This window comes from Orycteropus afer, unplaced genomic scaffold (assembly GCF_000298275.1).
Source record: "Orycteropus afer afer isolate SDZICR_OR568_19922 unplaced genomic scaffold, OryAfe1.0 scaffold00104, whole genome shotgun sequence".
In the NCBI taxonomy this organism is placed as follows: domain Eukaryota; kingdom Metazoa; phylum Chordata; class Mammalia; order Tubulidentata; family Orycteropodidae; genus Orycteropus; species Orycteropus afer.
In genome coordinates this window covers 2,060,175-2,081,597 of record NW_006921691.1, presented here as the reverse complement: position 1 = coordinate 2,081,597, position 21,423 = coordinate 2,060,175, and the positions used below count along the sequence as shown (strand labels likewise).

General features: G+C 42.2%; 1 protein-coding gene across 1 annotated transcript in view; it reads right to left on the bottom strand.

Moving 5' to 3' along the window:
- Positions 1–9,447: 9,447 nt before the first annotated feature.
- Positions 9,448–21,423, bottom strand: part of MAP1B (microtubule associated protein 1B) — a 111,401-nt gene continuing 99,425 nt past the window's right edge. The window contains exons 5-7 of the mRNA XM_007943327.2: positions 14,364–20,862; positions 11,447–11,685; positions 9,448–9,603 (exon numbers count right to left, since the gene is read on the bottom strand). Coding sequence (XP_007941518.1) covers positions 9,448–9,603; positions 11,447–11,685; positions 14,364–20,862 — 6,894 coding nt within the window. The remainder of the gene's footprint in view (positions 9,604–11,446; positions 11,686–14,363; positions 20,863–21,423) is intronic.

Genomic DNA, 21,423 nt, shown 5'->3' with positions numbered 1-21,423 from the left:
ATTGCCCCATCTTCCTTCCAAGGAGTGGCTGGTGGGTTTGAACTGTCAGCCTTCTGGTTAGCAGTCAAGTGCCTTAGCCACTATGCTACCAGAGCTCCCTCTTGATCACATACTACTTATGAAATAGTTGAACATCGACCAGTTCTTTTTGGTATGGTGACTTTATGTATTCCTTCCATCTTCTTCTGATGCTTCCTGCATTGTGCAATATTTTGCCTATAGATTCCTTCAATATTGCAACCAGGCTTGAAATTTTTCTTCAATTATTTCCCTTTGAGAAATACTGAATGTGTTCTTCCCTTTTCATTTTCTAACTCCAAGTCTTAGCACATTTCATTACAGTACTTTACTTTCTCTTCTTGAGCTGCCCTTTGAAATCTTCTGTTCAGCTCTTTTACATCATCTTTTGTTCCATTTCCTTTAGCTACTCTACATTCAAGAGTAAGTTTCAGAGTGTCTTCTGACATCCATTTTGATATTTTCTCTCTTTCTTGTTTTCATAATGACCTTTCACTTCCTGCATGTATGATGTCCTTGATGTATTCCCACAACTGGTCTGTTCTTTGATCATTAGTATTCAGTGCCTCAAATCTATTCTTAGGATGGTCTTTAAAGATGGGATATTCTCAAGGTTGTATTTTGTCTCTCATGGACTTGTTTTAATTTTCTTCAGCTGTAACTTAAAGTAGCATATGATTAACTGATGGTCTGTTCCATAGCCACCACCTGCTCTTGTTCTGACTGATGATATTGAACTTTTCCATTATCTCTTTCCACAGATACAGTTGGTTTGATCCCTGTGTATTACATTTGGTGAGGTTCAGGTATTTAGTCACTATGTTGTTGAAAAAGAGGTATTTGCAATGAACAAGTCGTTGGTCTTGCAAAATCAGGTCATGTGCTCTCTGGCATCATTTCTGTCACTAAGGCCATACTTTCTGACTACTGATGCTTCTTCTTTGTTTCCAACTTTTGCATTCCAATGATCGGTAATTATCAATGCATATTGATTACATGTTTGATTTACTCCAGACTGCAGGAGATGGTAAAAATCTTCAATTTCTTCATCTTTGGCATTTGTGGTTGGTATATAAATTTGTATAATAGTAGTCTTCCTTGTAGGTGTATGGATATTATCCTATTACTGACAGCATTGTATGTCAGGACAATTCTTGAAACATCCTTTTTGATGATGGATGCCATGCCATTGCTCTTCAATTTGTTGTTCCTGGCATATTAGACCATATTATTTTCTGATTCAAAATGGCTAATACCAGTCATTTCAGCTCATCAATACCTAGGATATCATCAGTCTTTATGTGTTCAATTTCATTTTTGAAGTTCCAGTTTTCCTAGATTCATATTTATTACTCCATGTTCCTATTATTAATGGATGTTTGCAGCTGTTTCTTCCCATTCTGAGTCATACCCCATCAGCAAATGAAGGTCCCAAAAGCATCACTCCATCATTAAGGTCAACTCCATTTGGATGAGGCAGGTCTTTTCTGGGCATATTTCAAGTGCCTTCCAACCTAAGGGGCTGCTCTTCTGGCACTAGATCAAACAATGTTTCAGTGCTATTCATAAGTTTTCCAGTAATATATCAGACAGTGTTTCAGTGCTATTTATAAAGTTTCAGTGTCAAGTTTTTTCAGAAGTGCATGGTCCTATACTTCTTCCCAGTATGTCTTAATCTGCAAGCTCTGCTGAAACCTGTCCACCATGGGTCATCCTGCTGGTATGTGAAGTACCGACGGCATAGCCTCCAGCCTTACAGCAGCATGCAAGCCATCACAGTACAACAAGCTGACAGATGAGTGGTGGGTTTAATCTGATAGATTTAAGAAATCTCTTAGTGATGCTTTCCTACACTGAGGTCTAACATGCTTAATCCTTTATTTCTGGAGGGATTTCAGAATCCCTCCTGGCAAAAATTGACTGTTAATAGGCTGTTAATGAAGCCTCATAGTTTGGAGGCACAGTGTAAGGTAAAGGAATGTGTATGGTAGACAAAGGGACATCATTATGCCTCAGAACAGGCTGCAGAACCATCTCTGAAGACAGGGCCAGTACCAGAGGTCTCTACAGAACATACTATGGGCATGTTGTGTGGATAGTAGAGGCAATTGAGGTCCCAGGTCCTCCCATGCTACACACTGCCATTTGTGATCAGTCTGTGCTCCCCAACATGTGCTGAAGCTGCTCTCCTCTGATTCTTTGTGTGACCTGTTCCCCTGTCTGTAATGTGCATCCTGCCCAACACACACACACATTGCAGCTTAGACATCACTTCTGGTGCCTTCCTTAGGGTTACCTAAAGTCACCCTTTATCTTTGGAACCCCCTGTTGCTATGTGGTGCCATTGTCTCTTTGCAGATCTGCTATCCTCAGTCAGTAATGTTTTGTTGACCTTTAAATCCCCACAATGTAATCCACTTCTGGGTACAATAGTACAATAGTAATGGTACAACAGTCATTTGAATGACTGAGGGGAATTCCTCCTCTTCTCATTTACTCTTTGTTAGATATAGTCACTTTTCCTAAATAATGTTTAGTTCCTGAGTGTGAGACACATCCACAGTGATAATGTTAATTATACAGAGCTTAGGTCTTTGGCTGGTGCAAATGGTTTGCACTCAACTACAAATTGAAAGGTTGGCAGTGCTAATCCACCCAGTGATACCACAGAAGAAAGACCTGAAAATCTACTTCTGAGAGATTACAGCCAAGAAAGTCCTATGGAGCTCAGTTCTAATCTGTAACACATTGGATTCCCATGAGTTGGAATTGACTCAACAGTAATGGATTCGTTGGCTTGTTTTTTTTTAAATAGAGAGCTTATTCTATAATAATGAGCAAGAAACTAATTAGGAGTTCAACCAAATCACAGACTACAGTAACTCCAAGTACAAATCAAAGTCATTTTAGACCCAGAATGTGGCCTATAATCATACTTTCCAATCTCCTCTTTGCCTTGATTGTAATGTTTACAAGACTATTTTATGAAAATTTTGATACATTAATTCCCTAGTATGCTTGCAGATTATATTTAACAGCAAAATCTCTGAATTCTCCATGTTGTTGTTGTTAGTTGCTGCTGAGTTGATTCTGACTCATGGCAACCCCATGTGTATAACTGCTCCACTGCTCCATAGGGTTGTCAAGGCCGTGACCTTTTGGAAACAGATCACCAGGCCTGTCTTCTGAGGCATCTCTGGGTGGGTTCAAACCACCAGCCAACATTTTGGCTAGTAGTTGAGTGTGTAGCCTTTTGCACTACACAGGGATTCCTGAGTCCTCTATAGCACCTCAGTTTTGAAAACCTATTCTTTCTAGAGTACTGATCTCCCCAGCACACACATTGTGATTCTAGAGGCTGAGATCCTGTTTCTTCATCAACTCACCTACCCATGTGGTTCCAGCGTCACACTAAAGACTTTTACAAATGGTCTCTGTCTGATGTGCATCTCCCAGGATCTCAACCTCTGGCTGTTCCTTGTGGGCATCTATGAGGGGATTGGAACCCTGGGGCAGCCTCAAGTTCCATGGGCTATAATTATTGCTAGAGTGGAAGGTGGGAGCTGGAACCACCAGAAGTTACCCACATTCTCCCAAAAACACATGCAGGCAGCGGCACTTCAGAGTCAAGTTTGCTCTTGAGTTGGCAGAACCTAACTTCGAATGGCATCCTATCATAGTGACACTAGTGATTCTACAGGCTGAGATCTTGTTTCTTCATCAACTCACCTACCCTCTGAGATCTAGAGGCTGGAGTTGCCTGGATTAGCTGGTTTTGACTCTTTTTCAGAGCCAGAAACCACTTCAGTGTCTCCAGTCCCACGATCTGACAGCTTATTTAACTTGAAAAGGCTCAAATTTGATAAAGCCACAAAAATGAAGAAACCTTTAACTTGAAATTCCTCAACCTGGCAAAATGCTGTCACCTTCTATAAGCCTGGTAAGATGGAAGGAAACCTCTTTAAACATCAAATTCATGGCTGAAATAAGCAAGTAAATTTTTTAGAGAAGTGACATTCTATGATTCTGTTAAGAGAGACTCTCACAGCCTTTCTTTCTCTTTGGAGTTAGGTTTTGAAATGTACATTTCATCTACAAGAAGGAAAGATGGGTATAGTAAGATGTTGTGTGTAGTTAATGTGGCCGGTAGCCAACAACTTTGTAGAGTCCAGAATATCAGCCTTGGGACCATTGAATTTGACCATCTTGTCAAAATTCTATTCTTTTACAGGTGAACCAAACAAATGTCAGGCAGGTAAAGTGACTGAGGTTTGCAGCTAGGTGTGGCAGAGCTAGGATTATTAAAACATGGTGCCTTTTTTTTTTTTTTTTTTAGGACCTCTGGTGGCATAATGCTTAAGGCATTGACAGTTAATTAGATGGCTGGCAGTTCAAACCCACCAGCCACTCCTTGGAAGGAAGATTAGGTAATCTACTTCTGTAGAGTTACTGCCTCAGAAATCCAAGGAGGGGTCACTATGAGTTGGAACCTACTCATCGACAATGAGTTTGGTTTGGTGCCTTTCCATTTGTAATTTGCATAGGAAACCCACCCAATACCCTCCTTCAACTACACTGTTCTATTTACTTTCTTCTTCTTAAGGTTAATGAGTTTAGTAAATTTGCTCTGTTGTCATTATTTATTGCCACCAAGTGAGCCCCAACTCACGGTGACCCCTTGCACAATGGGGTCTTATTTTTTTCTAAAATAGATCTCCCGACCTTTCTTCCCAGTCCATCTTAGTTTGGAAGCTCCACTGGGCAGTTCAGCATCATAGCAACTCTCCCACATGGAAGGCAAGAATTCCAACACTGAACCCCCACTTCTTTTTCCTTTAAGCAATAATTTTAATTGTCCTTTCTGTTCACTTCCTGGTTTCTAGGACTGATAGTTCCTTAAACTCTAAAGTACTCAGGGGCTCGGCTACTAGCAGTTGCAAAGTGAGGAATAGAGACTGCTTGCCAAATACCCGGGGATCCCACAAAAACACACTCTCACCCACCATGAAGGCCTCAGCTGCCCCAGTTTGGTGTGGGTGGCAAACGCCAACTCCCAATGAGCCAAACTCAGTAACATACACACAGAACTTTTGCCACTTTTGTATTTTATTGTGGAACTGAGCTTTTTTTTTTTTTTTTCTTTTTTTCCTTTTACATCAAATATCCTCAATGGAAGAGGGGATATTGCACACAAATATCATAAAAGCACTACATATTACTTTCACTGGAAACTAATTTTCTACATTAGATATGACTGGATAGGATAGAAGTGATGCAGGATTATAAGATATAATACCATACACAGCTGCAGACTGACACAAACACCATTCAGAACAAGAGAGAGGAGTGTGAGGGGCTTCTCAGTCGGGCTCCAGACCACTCCTTCCCAGGAGGGAAGAGATGGCTGCACGCAGCGCATGAAGCAGGACTCAGCTGCTGTCTTGGGCTGTACTCGCCGGTGTAGCCTGTCCTTGATGCCTCTTCTTGGTGGCTCCTATTCTGGGGAGCGTCAAACGAGGGCAGAGAAGCTGTTTGTTTTTTTCCCTTGCTTTTCAGCTTTTGATGTTACCTTTTAAATTAACTTAGTAAAGTCACAGACAGATTTTTTTTCTCTCCCAAAAAAAAGCACATAGTTTTTTAATACCAGGTGAATAACCTAATTGCTTTTGAAGAAATGCTCATCCCTAGGCTGCTTTTGGTGTATTGTTCAGTTGGCTAAAAGATAAAAAGCCTACAGTTCCTTTCATATGGAAACAGGATCTTCTAAATCAGAAAGTGCAAAAAAACAAAACAAAACAAACAAACAAAAAAAAGTTATCATCCTAACTCACAATAATCGTTACTGAGCAAGAACCTCTTGACAGGTGACTAAAGAGAGGCTATAAAAGCAACTTCAGAATTGTAGAAGCGCTCCTGAGAGCTGAAATTTGGGGATAGAGGGAAAATGGAAGATGGTAAATTCCATTGACAAATGATTAAATCTTATTAAAAGAGTATTGGAAAGCTCCTAAACTGCGAAAGCTATTGGAGACACTTAAAACATTCATATACACCAGGGAAACCATTCACTATGATATGTAAGGTTTAATTTAAAAAAAAAAGTTCTTTTTAACTCCATGGGAAATGGTAAAGGGGGAGTCAGTCATTGTATCCAGTCCCACCACAAGACTGAGAAAGCATGCATAGGGGTTGGGGTTTGGACAAAAGGGTAGAATTGGTTAAAATTGAAAATGGAGGATCATCTCTAACATTTAGTCTCTGTAGAATTTTGTTTAAGAATACTACCAAAAAGGTCATGATCATGAGTGCTATCTCGATGGAATCCCATCATTTCAACAGAGTGTAAATCCCTTCCACTCAAATATTCAATCTATACAATTGGAGTCAGTAATCAGTATCAAACAAAGCTCCTAGAAGTCTGTGTCAGTCTTTAGCTCTCATCATAAATGTACATGGTTCACTGTGATGGCTGTTAGAAAACTAATTGTGTACATATGGAACTAGCAAAATTAGGTTAGTCACACAGGTAGGAAAGGTATCTGGAAGGACAGGAGCAACCTGTAATGCAAATATTGGTTTTCCTGGTGGTCATCATAGGGAATAATGGCTGGAGGAAGGTACTGAAATATTTTATAGGAAAAAGATCCAGCTGACCAGCGACAGTTTTTGTATATTCTTTCTATTAAATCTCCTTGCAGAAAAGAGGAGTGGGATAGAGTGGTTATGACTGAAGACTGGTTATAAATCTCCAAAAATGTTTGTACTTTTTAAAGCAAAATAATGCCCATGTTAAATAAATTCAATTTGGGAAACTGGAATATAATTCCATCTTCTATCCAAGGAAAATCAACCAGAGGTCTGTATTTGGCAAGAAGGCTTAAAATTGGTTTCTCTTCACATGGATTATGTGGACCAATTCAACTTCACAGCTAACTCTTAAGTATCTTAAGTCCTCTCATGAAATAAGTTTGAAGTACATGAATTTATACTCAATGGAATCCTTTTCATCTCAATTGTCTTTCCCGTTGAGTGTTAATATTTTGTACCCTTAATCAATGAGTTATTTTTAAGGACTTTAAAGAAATGGGGTAATAAATAAAAGTATTTCTAGAGAAGCCTAATAAAAATAGAATATTAATTAAAAAAAAAACAAACCTAAACATTTGAAAAATGTAATTCACAGCATTAAGTAGACTGCGTAGTCCCTTGAAGGGACCCTGAAGAAGCATTTTTTAAACCCTCATAGTAGTTAGCAGTGCAAAACATACACTTATCAGTCAAAAATAAGCTAACAATGTTAATTTTGAATAAATAACTAACAGACAATAAAATGAGGTCATTGTCCACTACTTCGTAAATCTCAGAGTCTGTAGGAAATGCAACACGACAGAACACAGTAGTTGTCACGGAGATGACGTTCCATCTGAATGCTGGGTGCAATGATCTGCAACTTGAAACCTGATTGAAGCAGTAATCTGGCTTCCCAGGTTCATAGTTCAATGACAATGATGGAAATGATCTCTTGACTCTACATGATGAACCGTAGGAGTTGGGAATTCACTTGCTTTCATTGTATTTTCATTTTTTTCTTTTTCCCAGAAATCCCAAAGCAAATTTGTGCTAGGGTTCTTTGAACTTGGCTTGGCTCTTCTGCCTCATGGTTGAACATCTTGAAAGAAGTTTCAGGATAATGTACTTGTAAAGGCCCTGAAAAGTAGCCTACCACGCCATTCTCTCCCACTCTCAAATGGCATATACTCAGATTTCTGTGTTATGGGAATCAAGGGGTGGGAGGAATCATTATTCCTGGTAGTTACAGGTTTTTAATAAATATTATTACTGCAATATCAGACTTCAATCTCACCTGAACTTCAAAAAACATTATTCATATTTTTTTGTCTTACGAAACACTTGGAAAAAAAAAAACTGTCACTTGAAAATTTTCTTTGCATTTCCCTGTAAATGAAAACGTTTGTTAAAAAGTTCATCTATGAAAAGTTCTCACTTATCTTTAACAAAAAAAAAAACAAAAAACAAAAAACTTCTGTACATTTGTTCCCATTATTACGTTGAAATTAATGGAAAATTAAAAAAAAAAAAGTGAATGTAAGACAAAGAAAGGTAAATGCTATACACTTGCTGAGAACCTCTTCCACTACAAGATCCACTGTTTTCCCAATTCTGCTCATAGAAGCCATTTCAATCTTGAACTTGCAGTAGTAAAGAAGCTATGAATGGCTCAACTTGATTGGCTGAGGGGCCACAGGTGCAATGAGGTGGTGTTCAACACGTATGACTCAGCATCCAACCGTTGCACCAATCAGATCAGCTTCTAGTACACCTCCACACGCGCACACACATGCTCCTTTAACTCGAGTTATCTATAATCCTACACGGATGTTTTATAAACTTGCTGTCTCACATTAAAAAATAAGTGCATCAAGTATCTTTGTACATTCAAGTCACTTTCTAAGGCAAATTGTCTACCATATGTACTCCCAACTGCTTTGGTATTTGCTTCAGTTAATTGGGGTGGACTTAGGTGTTGACACATGCAGGTAAATTGACTCAGTGGCCTAAGTGGGTGACAAGTGCTGGGAGCATGCCTTAGATCAACCTACTCGTGTGTTTACAAAGTCTGAGAGTTCCAAATGGGGTTCAAACCACTTGCACGCCCAGTCTACACTCGCTATGTCATGTCAGTGTGCAGCCCTCAAACTGAAGGAGCTTAATTAAGGCATGAAAATCTCACATGCCTTCATAACAAGTTTTTGTTCTTTTTGTTTTCTTCCAGCCACCTTGTTTTAGAAAAGTAAGACCTTTTTTGATAACTCAGACTGACACAGATTAAAAACGTTCCCTATGTGGACTACAGACTACTACTACTGCCTGAGAAAATGCAGACCTAACTCTTGGTTATTTTCTCGTTATTACCCCACCCTGCTCTCTTGCTCTCTCTCTGGGTATTTCACCAGCCATCTTCCCATTACATCGCCTTCTCTTTCATTCTTTTTCTCATTCTCTTTCTCTCTCTCCTGTGTTCTCTCTCTTTGTGCGCTCGTTCTCGCTCTTGCTCTCACTCTCTTGCTCGCTCTCTCACTCCCTCTCTTAAGACAAATGCCTCTATCTAGCAGAAGTCAGTTGGGTTTGCTAGTGCATGGTTTCCAAATGTTCAGCAGAGATGAACTGGGGCAGGCAATTTTGCAGTAATTTGAACCCTATTGTGGGAATACTGTTACTTCCCTTAGCAATCAGCAAAAACTGAGAAATATTAGTGACTTGCATCACCATGACACAGTATAGCATTTGGCAGGTAATAGTTCAGCGACTTAATTAGAAGAATTGATTTTTTTTTTAGAAAAGGTGGTTTCAAATTGAAGAATTTCTGGACACAAAGTTCAAATCCTGTGGTATGGATGGCCATGGTTTTTACAGTTCAATCTTGCATGCAGGGAAGGATTCGTCTTGCATAACCACTGTGCTGCTGCTTGCTAAAACCATGATGTTGAGGTCTTGCTGTTTCTCATGGGTCTCCTGGTACCATTCTCTCATCACTTCTGAGTCATGAGTTGGGATCAGGGTAACCTGCAGAGACACGAAAAAGAGCTCTTTGAGGGCAGAGACAGAAACCAGATTTAAAAATATATATAAAAAAAGAACAAGGTGTTAGTTGGACTATTACAAGAAGGAGACAAAAGCAGGAACATTTTCTATTTTCCTTAAGAAATGCAAAGCATGTTTCAACTTACATTTACCAGGAACCAGAATAAAGCAGCAAAGAAATTATTTTTATGTGGAGCAAAACACAAAGTAATAAAAAGATTAGGCTTACTAGTCTGATAAGAGAGTATGGAACCCTCAAGACTATGGTCCTTAGACACCCTTCAAGCCTGGAACTGAACTCACTCCCATGGCTCAGCTTTCAGTCAAATGACAGACAGGCCTACAAGGTGACCAAAAACACCATGGAGGTACACGTGCCTTAGAACAATCAACGATACAAGATCAAATGTGCAGCGTTTGCCCAAGGATGAAGCTCAGAAAGCAGGAAGGGACAGGAAAGAAGGAGAATGGAAACAGGAAACACAGGAAGTGGGAAGAGTGCTGTTACGTTGTGGGCACTGCAATCAGTGTCACAAAACAAAATGTGTGTGAATTGTTGAATGGAAAACCAACTTCTTCTGTAAACTTTCACTGAAATCACAATAAAAGGTGAAAAAAAAAATTGTTTTCTTTCTTCCAGTTGAAGGCTGGAAACAAAGGCAACTAAAGACTACTCAAGGACTTTATTCATATTTATGCAGTTTTTCAATTCTGTAGTTTTAAGAGAAGTGCTACAAGTATGGTACAATTTCTCTTACTTCCTTTAACACAACTGGTTAGTCCTGCATTAAAGACGCTGTATATTTGATCCAAGGAATTTTAGCTATTATGGCGGTTTAACATCCTTAGAAGCCCACTAATTGTGTGTAGTTAACAGTTCACCCTGAGAACAAAGATGTCTATCTTTAATTTGTGTGTGTGGTTGGGGGCGGAGGAGAAGGGTGCATGGGTAATGGCTTAAATAGTAAAATTTTCATCTGGTGCTCATTAAGAGGTCATACAGTGCTTCTCATTAAACCCCGTATGACTAAGTATTGAGAAATTCTATTTAATATGCAGAGCTTGCTATCGGACTCTCTGAAGAACCACAAGCAAATTGTAGATAAGGGAAGATTACAGCTGAAATAATACAGGGTGGCTCATGGCCAGACATGATGTTGAGAAGCAGACAGCTGGGAGGATCTTTCTGAGGACCATTTCAGCAGTGCTCCTCCTATGAAGTTTCACATGAACAGTGGATTTTCTAAATGGCCACATTCCTAGCTTGGTAATATTTACAAAACACAAATGATTACAGACAATTCTTTAGTAGCTCTCAATTTAAATATGACCAGTTTGATTTGCAAGAGGTCTGGTAGTGTGGTACCTAAGGCACCTGACTGCTAACCAGAAGGTTGGAAGTTCAAGCCCACCAGCCACTCCTCGGAAGGAAGATTGGCCAATCTACTTCCGTAGAGACACTGCCTCAGAAACCCAAGGAGGGGTCACTATGAGTTGGAGATGACTTGATGGCACGTAACAACAACAACACTTTGATTTGCACACACAATACTCTTGGCATATTAGGGGGCAAGGCAAGAAATCTTGGGCCGATTTTGCAGATAAATTAATTATGCCCTTAGGGAAGTAAAGTGGCCTTCCTCCAAAGCCATGCTGGTGGTGCCAACATTAATATCTGAGACCATGTTCTGTCTGTTAAACCTGCTCTGCCCTCAGGATATGTCATGTGTAACTGGCCCAGGGGGTGCCTCATGTGAATGCACAGTCCAAGGTATCTCTGGCTACAGCTCAATCAGCAGTGCAGACACTGCTCTTGAGCTCTTACCTGCATGTTGCTGCCCCACTGAGACTTTCCTTCCAACAAGGCGTCCAGGACAGCTCGGCTGGGCTCCTCAGCGGCGGGATCATTTCCACTCACCACGTAGTAGGATGACCTCACTCTCTTGAAAAATTCAACATCGACATTCTTACTATTGCTGTGGTTGGGAATATAGCACAGGTCCAAATACACAGGGGGACCTGGAGGCACGGCTGAAGATTTGGCCATCTTGTTGGTTCCTGGTCCTTTGGTAAATAAACAAAAAGAAAGCAAGGATCACAGCAATGAAAAGGGACCTATACACCCAGTCCACCTTCCTTACTCATCCACAAGAAGACCCTCTGGGACATTCTACAGGGCCACGGGGCATCTCCACTAGCAACCTATGGAAGACATTCAACACTGGCAATCTGAGAAAAGATAACAGGATAGTTTACCATGACAACAGGAGAAATGAAGTAGTGGACAGTCTCCTTTTGTGAACATGCATTAGGAGAATGTTTCAAGGACTTTTCAAAAGATGAAAGTAGATCATAACACTTCTCCTTCAAGAGTTACTAGTATACTATTTGAAAAGCAATCTAAGAAACAGACTTTAAAGTCAAAGGGAGATACCTGCATTTGGTAAATCACAGTCAAGAGACCTCAGCAACGTGCTCTAAGATCCATTTGATAGCAATTTTACAAGCAGCCCAATAAAGAGCCTCAAACTGGGTCTTGTAAATGCACCTGATTTCAATGTCATGTGGATTTCACAGGGCCTCAGCACCTCAGCCTGAGGAACCACTGTGCTCTCTCCTCAAATAGTACTCTGAAAAGCCAGATGTCCCTCCCTAGAACCAGGCTGGATACTGAGCTTTGGCAAGAGGAAGGTTCACAAAGACTAGGGTTTCTCTAGCCAAAGACATACCAGACTGGGAAGAGGGTGTCTTGCAGCCAAAATTCCTAGTCTAAAATCAGAACAGCCTGGGCAAAGTAAGAACTCAGACAAATCCAAAAGTCTCCTGGCATCTTGTTCAGTGATCTGGCATTCTCACTTGTGCCAGGAAGCAGGGACCACGTCAGCCTGAAGCTTGTGGGCCTTTTTCCTACTTTTTGCTTTCTATTGGGTGAAAGAGACAGAAATCCGCTGCGGCTGAGTCTCTGCAGGCTCTAACTGGTGCGCCCTTTACCAGGCCGTGTGCCAGCTTTTCTGCTTGAAAATATACGTCCCCCATTGCCCAGTGATCAAGGGTATATGTTCTGGCAAGTTTGGTAGCAGATTTAAGTTTGTTTTTATCTGCTTGAAAGGATTTCATATTTTCTCCTAAGTATGGGTCGGCTGACAACTCTTTCAGACCAAGGGGTGAATTGTCTGGTGTTTTTTTCTTGCCTCCGTCAAGAATGGAGTCTGGAAAGGGACTGATGTGAAGAACACAAGACATTAAAATTAAGGCTAAATCTTTGCAAATCCAGTATGACTAAAAGGAAGAGATGATAGAGACTCGGGCTGAAACTGAGTTTATACAATAAGCTATGATCAGTTAAAATAAAATCTTCATTGTTCATTATGGCTCATAGTACGTGAAACTGCTCTTGTATTCATTCCCTCCCCCACACTACTTCAATCTCCAACAAACATACACTGACAAAACTAATTTAGGAATCTTAAGAATTAAGTTGTCTTTATTACTTTACCTTTAAATTATCTCTTTAAATGACCAAAAAGGTTTTAAACAATTAATTGTATGGGCTAGGGTATATGTTCTGGCAAGTTTGGTAGTAGATTTAAGTTTGTTTTTATCTGCTTGAATGGATTTCATATTTTCTCCTAAGCACGGGTCAGCTGACAACTCTTTCAGACCAAGGGGTGAATTGTCTGTTGTTTTTTTTTTCATTAATTCTAAGCACAAACAGATGCAATCTGTTTTCTACACACATGTAAAACACCAACTCTGATAAGGACTGAGTCCTGAAACTGATGCTCCATATTGTTAAGTAAAAATTTTTAGTTATAACTAATAATTCCTAAAATGTATTGAATCTGAGAGCTCCAAGATTTCATCAACCAGACTACTCCCAGTAAGTCAAGGAAACATTATGTATATTATATTTTGCTTTACATGTTTTGGTCAATGTTTAGTCCTTTGTGAACTGTGATCTAAAAACCCCAAGTAACTATGTAAAGCAAATAATAGGTATTAATGTGACTCACTGTGATGAGCCTGAAGCAACAAGAGGAAGCTGGGTCACCTGCTCCATCAAAAACCTCAGGTCATTTCTGAGAACATGGTAAGTTTGGGAATTGGGACCAAAGCAGGAATGACCAGAGCCAAGGCCATTGCCAAGTGGGATCTCAGTCTGAAACAGCATGAGTCTCTACCAGTAAGTCTCTCTACTAGGAGTGAAAAGGAAACAGGGGAAGAGCCTTCAATTTTCTCTGTTTGTACTGGATACCCACCGGTCAACTGAAATTGTGGTATTTATTGCCTGATAATAAAACAGAGCATTGCCTTCAATGGGAAGTTATCTCTAGCCTTGTCCTTTGGGAACTCTGGCCTGAGTCACCTCAGCTCAATTCTGGGGCCAGTGTGGCTGAAGCCAGTGCTGACACAGTATGCCAGAGCATGTGTAAACACACCCCTTGGTTCTCAAGACTTAGAACAAAGCTTCAGCTGCTGGTTCCAGATGGTGCAGACCCAGGAACCAGAGCTTGTCTGGGTCAAATGCTGAGCTATTCCAAAGTCTAAGGGCCTCAGTGGGCTGGGATGTCTGTCTTGTGGCAGAAAGAGAATAGTAAAAGGAAAGTAAAGCACCAATATTTGCTCTCTCATCACCCTAGACAAAGTCAAACAGGGAAATTTAAAGGCTCCAAATGGTTTCTCCAAATGAAAGTAGAACTGTTGTGGCCTAAGTCAGTGTGCTCACATCTTCCTCAACTTACCTGCAGTTGCAGTCTTTACCGACTTAGATGTGGATACGTTGGTGGCGTTCTTGGTCTCCTTGTCTTTCTCTTCCCCACGAGCAGCTTTGACCTCAGGAGTAGTGGTGGCTTTTGTTGTCTTTTCCACAGTTTCTTTCTTCTTAGGAGAAGCCACTCTGGACACTTTATCTGAGGACTCTTTCAAGCCCACTGGTTTGGGGGATGCAGCGGAGGGCTTAGACTTCCCATCACCCTTTTTGACAGGTGAAGATGACTTGGTCTTTGTACCTGGCTTTTTGGTTTTGGTCTTCTCTTTCAGGTCTTTCTTCAGGGCTTTGCCCAGGTTTTGCTCAATGGCCAAGGCCTCTGGATCCACCATGGACACATCAGGGTGGCGAGGAGATGGGCTGCGGTCTTGCATAGGGGCTGGAGGTGGGTCCATGTGTTTGTAGGTGACGGTTTTGTCTGTGGGGATGGTTTCAGATTCATCTTCAGAGTCAATGTTTGCATCAGCTGTGATGGAGGGACACTCTTCAGTCTCCGGGGGAACATCTGAGTCTGTCTGGGATGGGGCTGACTCGCTGACCGAGGTGGGAGGGGTTTCATCACACTGTCGCCCCTGCTGCTTACCTCCTGGGGGTGGTGGAGCACCCCCTGATTGTGTGAGGGGCTTCTCAGACTCTTCAGTTGGCTCTTCATTGGCAAACCACTCTAAAGGATTGGGATTAATGAAGGAAGGTGAAAGCTCTGTCTTGGGATGCTTATATTCACAAGACGACACAAGACATAAATCAACATCTTGGCGGGCCTCTGAGGGGGACTTCTTTTCTGCAGTGTAGCTTCGGTCTGGAGTCTCATAGGAATATGTAGATGCTTGTGGGGTTCTGGTGATTTTCTCTGTGGCCTCATAGCAGTATGTGGAAGTATCAGGGCTTTGTGCAGTTTTTATAGATGTCTCATAGGCATAACTTTCAGACTCAGGAAAACTGGTAATTTTCTCAGTGGTCTCATAAGAGTAGCTGGAATCCCCAAGTGTGTGGCCGCCATCTTCAGTGTCATCATAGCCATTGCTGATGTCATCCAGGAGCCTTCTGGATGGCTCAGTCTTTTCATAGCTATAACCACTCACTTCAGGGGTCCTCACCGTCTTCTCAGTTATCTCATATGAGTACTCAGCCTCTTCAAGGGTCCGTGTGGTCTTCTCTGTAATTTCATAGGCAAGGCTACCATCTTCAGGGGTCTTGGTGGTTTTCTCAATGGTCTCATAGGAGTAGCCACTGTCACATGGGGATTTTGTGGTGCTCTCTGTCTTCTCATAGTAATAGTCACCTACATCTGGGGTCCGACTGGTTTTCTCATAAGACTCATAGGCATACCCTTCTTCATCTGGGGACCTGGTTGTTTTCTCTGGCTTTTGATAGGCATAGCTAAAATCACCAGGGGTCTTCCCTCCACTGTCCTTCTCCAAGCCAGATGTGGGCAAATCTCTATTCAAGGCTAAATGGTGTTGCACTGTATCAAATAACATTGAGGCACGGAAGCCATAGGGCTCTGCGGATGCTGCATCCACTGGTGGAGAAGAGGAAGTGTGGCAAGCTGCTGTGTCCTCTTTGACTGCAGAGGTAGAATCTGAAAAACTAGGTGAATATAAAGGAGAGGACTCTCTTGGGGTCAATGGAGAGATATCAGATTTTGGTGAAAGCTTCTCTCCTTCCAGACTTTGTACTTTATCAGAGGTGAGCGAGGCATATAAGGACATATCCCTGGGAGGAACCACATCGGATAGAGTATCTTCCTGGAGAGGAGAAGCTATCTGAGAAGGGGTGTGTGCCGAAGAGGTGGATGGGGAGGCCTCTACTTGAGATACTGAGATGAGCTCAGAAAGATCATTATCTTGGGTGTAGGATGGTTCCTCCATTGGTGGGATCTTATGCGATAAACTGGAGTCCTGCAAGTCAGGACTATAGTCCACTTCAGTTGGTCCATTTTCAGTGATGTGAAGCATACCTGCACCCACACCAGGGTGATCTGGAGACTGTCGACTAAAGTCCATAGCAAGGGAGTGCTCAGGGGATTCTTGGCCAAATTCAATAGACATTGAGGACTGTTCAGATCTGTGATCTTGAACTGGTGTCCTGGATTTCGCTGTTTTAGGGGAGAAGTCTGGTGGAGAAATTGACATTGGTCTTGGGCATTCTTCTTTAGATGGAGACATTTCTGTTTCCTGGAAAGTAGTAGGTGTCTGCACAACAGACACTGAAAGGGAGTCATCAACTTCAGTGGAATGTGGGGAGCCAACCTCAGCATGCAGAGAAGGAGACACATCATCTGTCGTTGGCTCTGGAAATGAGCTAGTAGCCACAGAAGCTGTGGAGACTGAAGCCACACCCTCCATATGAGAGTATGTGTCTTCTGCTACACCCTCATCAACAGGAGTAGCTGACTTGTCTGACACAGTACCTTCAGAAATAGACATCTTGGTGTCTTCCTTAAAAGATCCAAATTGGCTGACATCAATTTGTGTAGGAGAAACATCTCCTCCTAATTTTCTTTCATCCAAAACCAGTCCTGGTTGAGAACTCATGGATTCAACATCATCAGTTTTCTTTTCTTTTCCAAAGTCTTCCTTTATTGGTATAAAGTCTGTGCTTTTCTTTTCCTGTTTCTCTTGGAAAAGACCAGTGGAAGTTATTTCAGAAACTGGACTTATTTGGTCTGGAAACGCTTGTTTTCCATTTGTTTCTTCGGAGGGGCTTTCAGTACATCTGCCAGGAGTCTCGCCATCAGCATTTAGAAAACTTTCATATGCAGGCTCTGATCCAATTAGCGGAGGGCTGCGTAAAGGAGACAAAACTTTTTCAATAGGAGACTCTGAATCAGGCACAGGTTCATCCATGGGGCTTATGGAAGGCCTTTCACTGTCATCTTTGGCATCATCAAATTCAAAACTCACTGGAACTGCAGGTGGTTTTTCAATGACTTCTGTGGGGAGGTGACTGGATTTCTCATCAGTGGGAGATTGATAGTAAGGGGTGTGGCCAGCACTGCCAGTTACAGACTGAGATGGAGATACCACTTCCAGAGTCTTATCCTCTGGACTAGCACAATGCTCTTCAACTACCTCTTGGGTCACCTCAGGAGACACTGGGACTGCTGTCTCTGCTGAGACTTTAATCTCATTTGGTGTCAGAGAGAAGTTCACGCTACGTTCACCCAGAGGGGTCTTTTCTATGGGTGATGGTGGAGATGGACTTAGAGATGGACTCTTGGATGGGCTAAGTTTTTCATCTGAAATGGCTGAGGTGTCTTTGATCTCTAGTGTGGTACTGGCTTTCACTTCTTTTTCTTCAGAACAATAAGCCTCACGTAGAACAGATCTGCTGAATTTGTCTTCCTCCATGGACGAGGGTGGTGAGATGGTAGAAGCTGATGCATTGTAATCTCTGCCATCAGTGGCATCTGTTTTTGACCCTTCAGATAATCCGTTGAGTGATATAACAGGTTTGGCGTATTCTTGAGCATACAGTGAGGACTCGTATTTGGTGATGTTTACGAACTCCTGAGATGGGGACTCTGTCTCTTCATTGTTAGTCTCATCACTCATCACATCACGAGGAGTAGACATCTCATCCATTGGGGTGGGTTCACTGGATATCTCAATGGTAGACTGTGTATAGCCAGAGGTGGCAGTGAATTCCTCAGGCTGGTCTTCGCGATTCTCCTCATCAGAAGCGGTGGCCTCACTTTCTGAGCCTCCAGGTAAAGTCTCATCATGAATTGAAGATGCGGGTTCTTGGGCAGGAGACTGGGCTCCTGGTTGTTTGGTTGATGTGGTAAGGAATCCATACTGATCCTCAGCACCGCCAGCCTCTGCAGCCTTGTCCACAACTGCCATCACATAATCTTCAGCTTCAATTTTTTCAGGCTCATATTCTTCCTCTCTGGCATCCTCCACTTTGTCCTCCTCATCACCTTCCTCCTCAGATTGTTCAGCCTCCCCTTTCTCAACTGCCTCGTCCATGTCTTCTTCTGCTCGGTCATCACCACTGGCCACAGATTCCCTCTTTTCCTTGATGTGAACATCTGCTTCAGCCTTTGCACTTTCCTCATCCTCAATGGGGCTGTGCTTAGAGGTTCTCATACATACATGTTCTTCACCATCCTCTTCTGGCTCCTCAGCCTCCTCAGTTTCTGCCTTCTCTTCATAGTCTCCAGTCTCTGAGGATTCTTCAAAACCAGCTCCTTCATCCTCAAACTTCTCAATGTCATCCACCCCTTGCTTCTCGACTGACTCCAGCTCCTCAGGTGTTTGCTCACACTCCCCCTCCCCTTCAGTAGTGGTGATTCCCTCATCGGGGGACTCGGCAGGACCTTTGATGACTTCTATCTCTTTCTGGATGTCATAGCCCTCAACAGGCTCTGTTTCCTTCAGTTTCTCTTCATCTTCTATTAGCTCCAGCTGAGGCTTGATGTCCTTTGCTACATCAACCTCTTCAGCCTTTAATTCTTCAAAGTCCTTGGTTAGATCCTCAGGGGATGACATAAGGGACCTCTCAGCTTCGAGTTCTTTGGCAGGGCCAGTTGCTGCAATTCCAGCTGCCGACACAGCTGCTGCAGTGGCCACAGTGCTGATAGCTGCAGCTGCAGCCTCTGCTGTCTTCCCTTCCTTCTTAATGACTTTAACTTTCCCTTTATCCTTTGGTTTCCCAGCAGCAATAGCATCTTTTTTGACAGGCTCTTCCTTTTTGGGTACTTTTGGTTTTAATGCAGCTGGTTTTTTTGCTTCAGATAGAGGAGTAGATGGTTTCTTTACGTCTTTGGAGATCTTCTTGATTTCTTTTTTTGGTTCCTTTTCTTCCTTTTTTGTTTCCTTCTTTTCTTCCTTCTTCACTTCCTTCTTGGCTTCCTTCAGTGGTGTTTCTTTCTTAACCTCTTTTTTGGAGTCCTTTTTCTCTTCTTTCTTGATTTCCTTCTTGACTTCCTTTTTCACCTCTTCTTTTTTTGCTTTTTCCTCCTTCTTGACAGGTGTTTTCTCCTCCTTTTTAGCCACTTCTTTCTTTGGCTTTTCCTTCTCCTCTTTCTTTTCTTCAGATTTTAGCTTTGTTTCCTTTTTCACGGTTTTCTCCTTGGTGACGGCTTTGGGTTTGACATCTGTGGCTTGCTTTTCAGCCACCTCGGTTTTCACTGAAGGCTGGTCTTCTTTGCTGGGCACCTCCTTTTCACTCACTGGAGGTTTGGTCTCTGTTTTTGTTGGCTTGTCTTTTTTCACCGTTACCTTTTCTTTGCTTTCCACTTTGGCTGGCTTTTCTACATGGTTAGCTTTTGTGACATCAAGGGTTTCTTCTTTAGACTCCTTCCGCACAGTTTTGCTAGGGAGTGGTTTTGAGGCTGGTTTCAGACTTTCTTTGCTATCAGCCCTTTGTTTCAGTTTTGCTTGTTTCACTGCAGGAGTAGCTACCTGGCCAGTCAGATCCTTCTGGGTGGCCAGGGGCTGTTTCAGGAAGTCTAAATGTTTGAGTTTTTCCAGTCCTTCTAGGATGTTGTATTGGGTGCTATTTCCAGGAAACAGGACTCTGATGATTTTCTCCACAGGATTTGCTGGATGCCACACAATCAAAGATGAGACTGAAGTTAAATAGGAAATTGGAATATCTACTTCTTGACCATTAGGCAGAATTAGTTCAGCCTTGTCTTTGTTAGTGCCAGTCCACTGCTGCATAAAATACTGCATTTCCTTGCTGCTCTTGACTGGGTTAAGCACATACATCTCTAGTTTACCTACTCCCATTTTTTGGAAAAGAATGACAGGCTCGATGGTATTGCCTACACTTCTAAACAGAGGTTCTGGTTTCATGGACAATTTGTTTAGGTACTGAAGAGTGAAACAAGCTTCTTCTATGCTTCTTTTCATCTTGATGTTTGGCTCTGGGTTTTTCAGATTTTCCGGTACATTAAGAAATACAACTCCTAAGTCAGGGGAGATAAGATTTTTCATCCAGTCACTATTTGTGGTGGAGCCCTGGGATTGCTCCTCCTCGAGCTCTGCTATTTTTCGCTGTAGCATGCTGTTTATTCCAGGCAAATTGTCATCCCCAATGTGGGTGAGCAGGATGGAGTCCACTCGGTCCAAGTGTCGGATGAGCTTCCAGAAGCAAGACTTTCTTTCTGAACCTCCATTGATGAGCATATTGAATCCATTCACTGCAAACAATGCAGAATCACCCCTTCCTCCTGGAAAAATGTAACAGCAGGGCTTGGATAGCTTTAGAAATCCACCAGATGTGGGAGGTTCCAAGATGTCAAAGGGAGATGGGACTTCCACTGATTCTGAGAGATATTCGGTAAACTCTGAAAGTCCTTCCATTTCTGGCAATATAGAGGCTGAGTTGAGTTTAATATTGATGAAATCTTGGAGATTGTGTCTGTCAAGATTGGAATTCTTCCAGTCCCCTTCTTCAGGACAGAACAGGGTTAAACTGGCTTTGTTGGCAGGATGGGTGGTGCTCAGTAATTCCCCAATCTGGGATTTAAAAAAAAAGAAGAAAAAAAGGTTTAAGTGACTGATCCATTATCTTCATCTATTAACAGATATTATAGGGTCATTGGATGCATGTTGTTGTTGTTGTTATGTGCCGTCGAGTCAAACCCGACTCATAGCGACCGCTCCTTGGGTTTCCAAGGCAGTATCACTACGGAAGTAGGATTGCCCAACCTTCCTTCTGAGGAGTGGCTGGTGGATTTGAACTGCCAGCCGTCTGGTTAGCAGGCAAGTGTCTTAGCCACTATGCTACCAGAGCTCCCCATTGGATGCATACAGAGCTAATATACTTGTGTAGTGATGCTGGTTGTTTACATGCTGAAATACTGGTAGGTAAACAGCCCCTGTTCTGAGCCCCTACCACCCCCCTGCTACCTCAGCCTCCCACCAATCTCTCCCCTAGAGCTCCTTCCCCTTCCCTTGGCCCAGCAAGCTTGGGGCCATTCTTCCTCAACATGAGAACTCCAGACCTTGTCCCAGTTCTGAGGCCAGTGCCACCTGGATCATCAGGGCCTATGCCACAGCAGGGATGAAATAGTACTA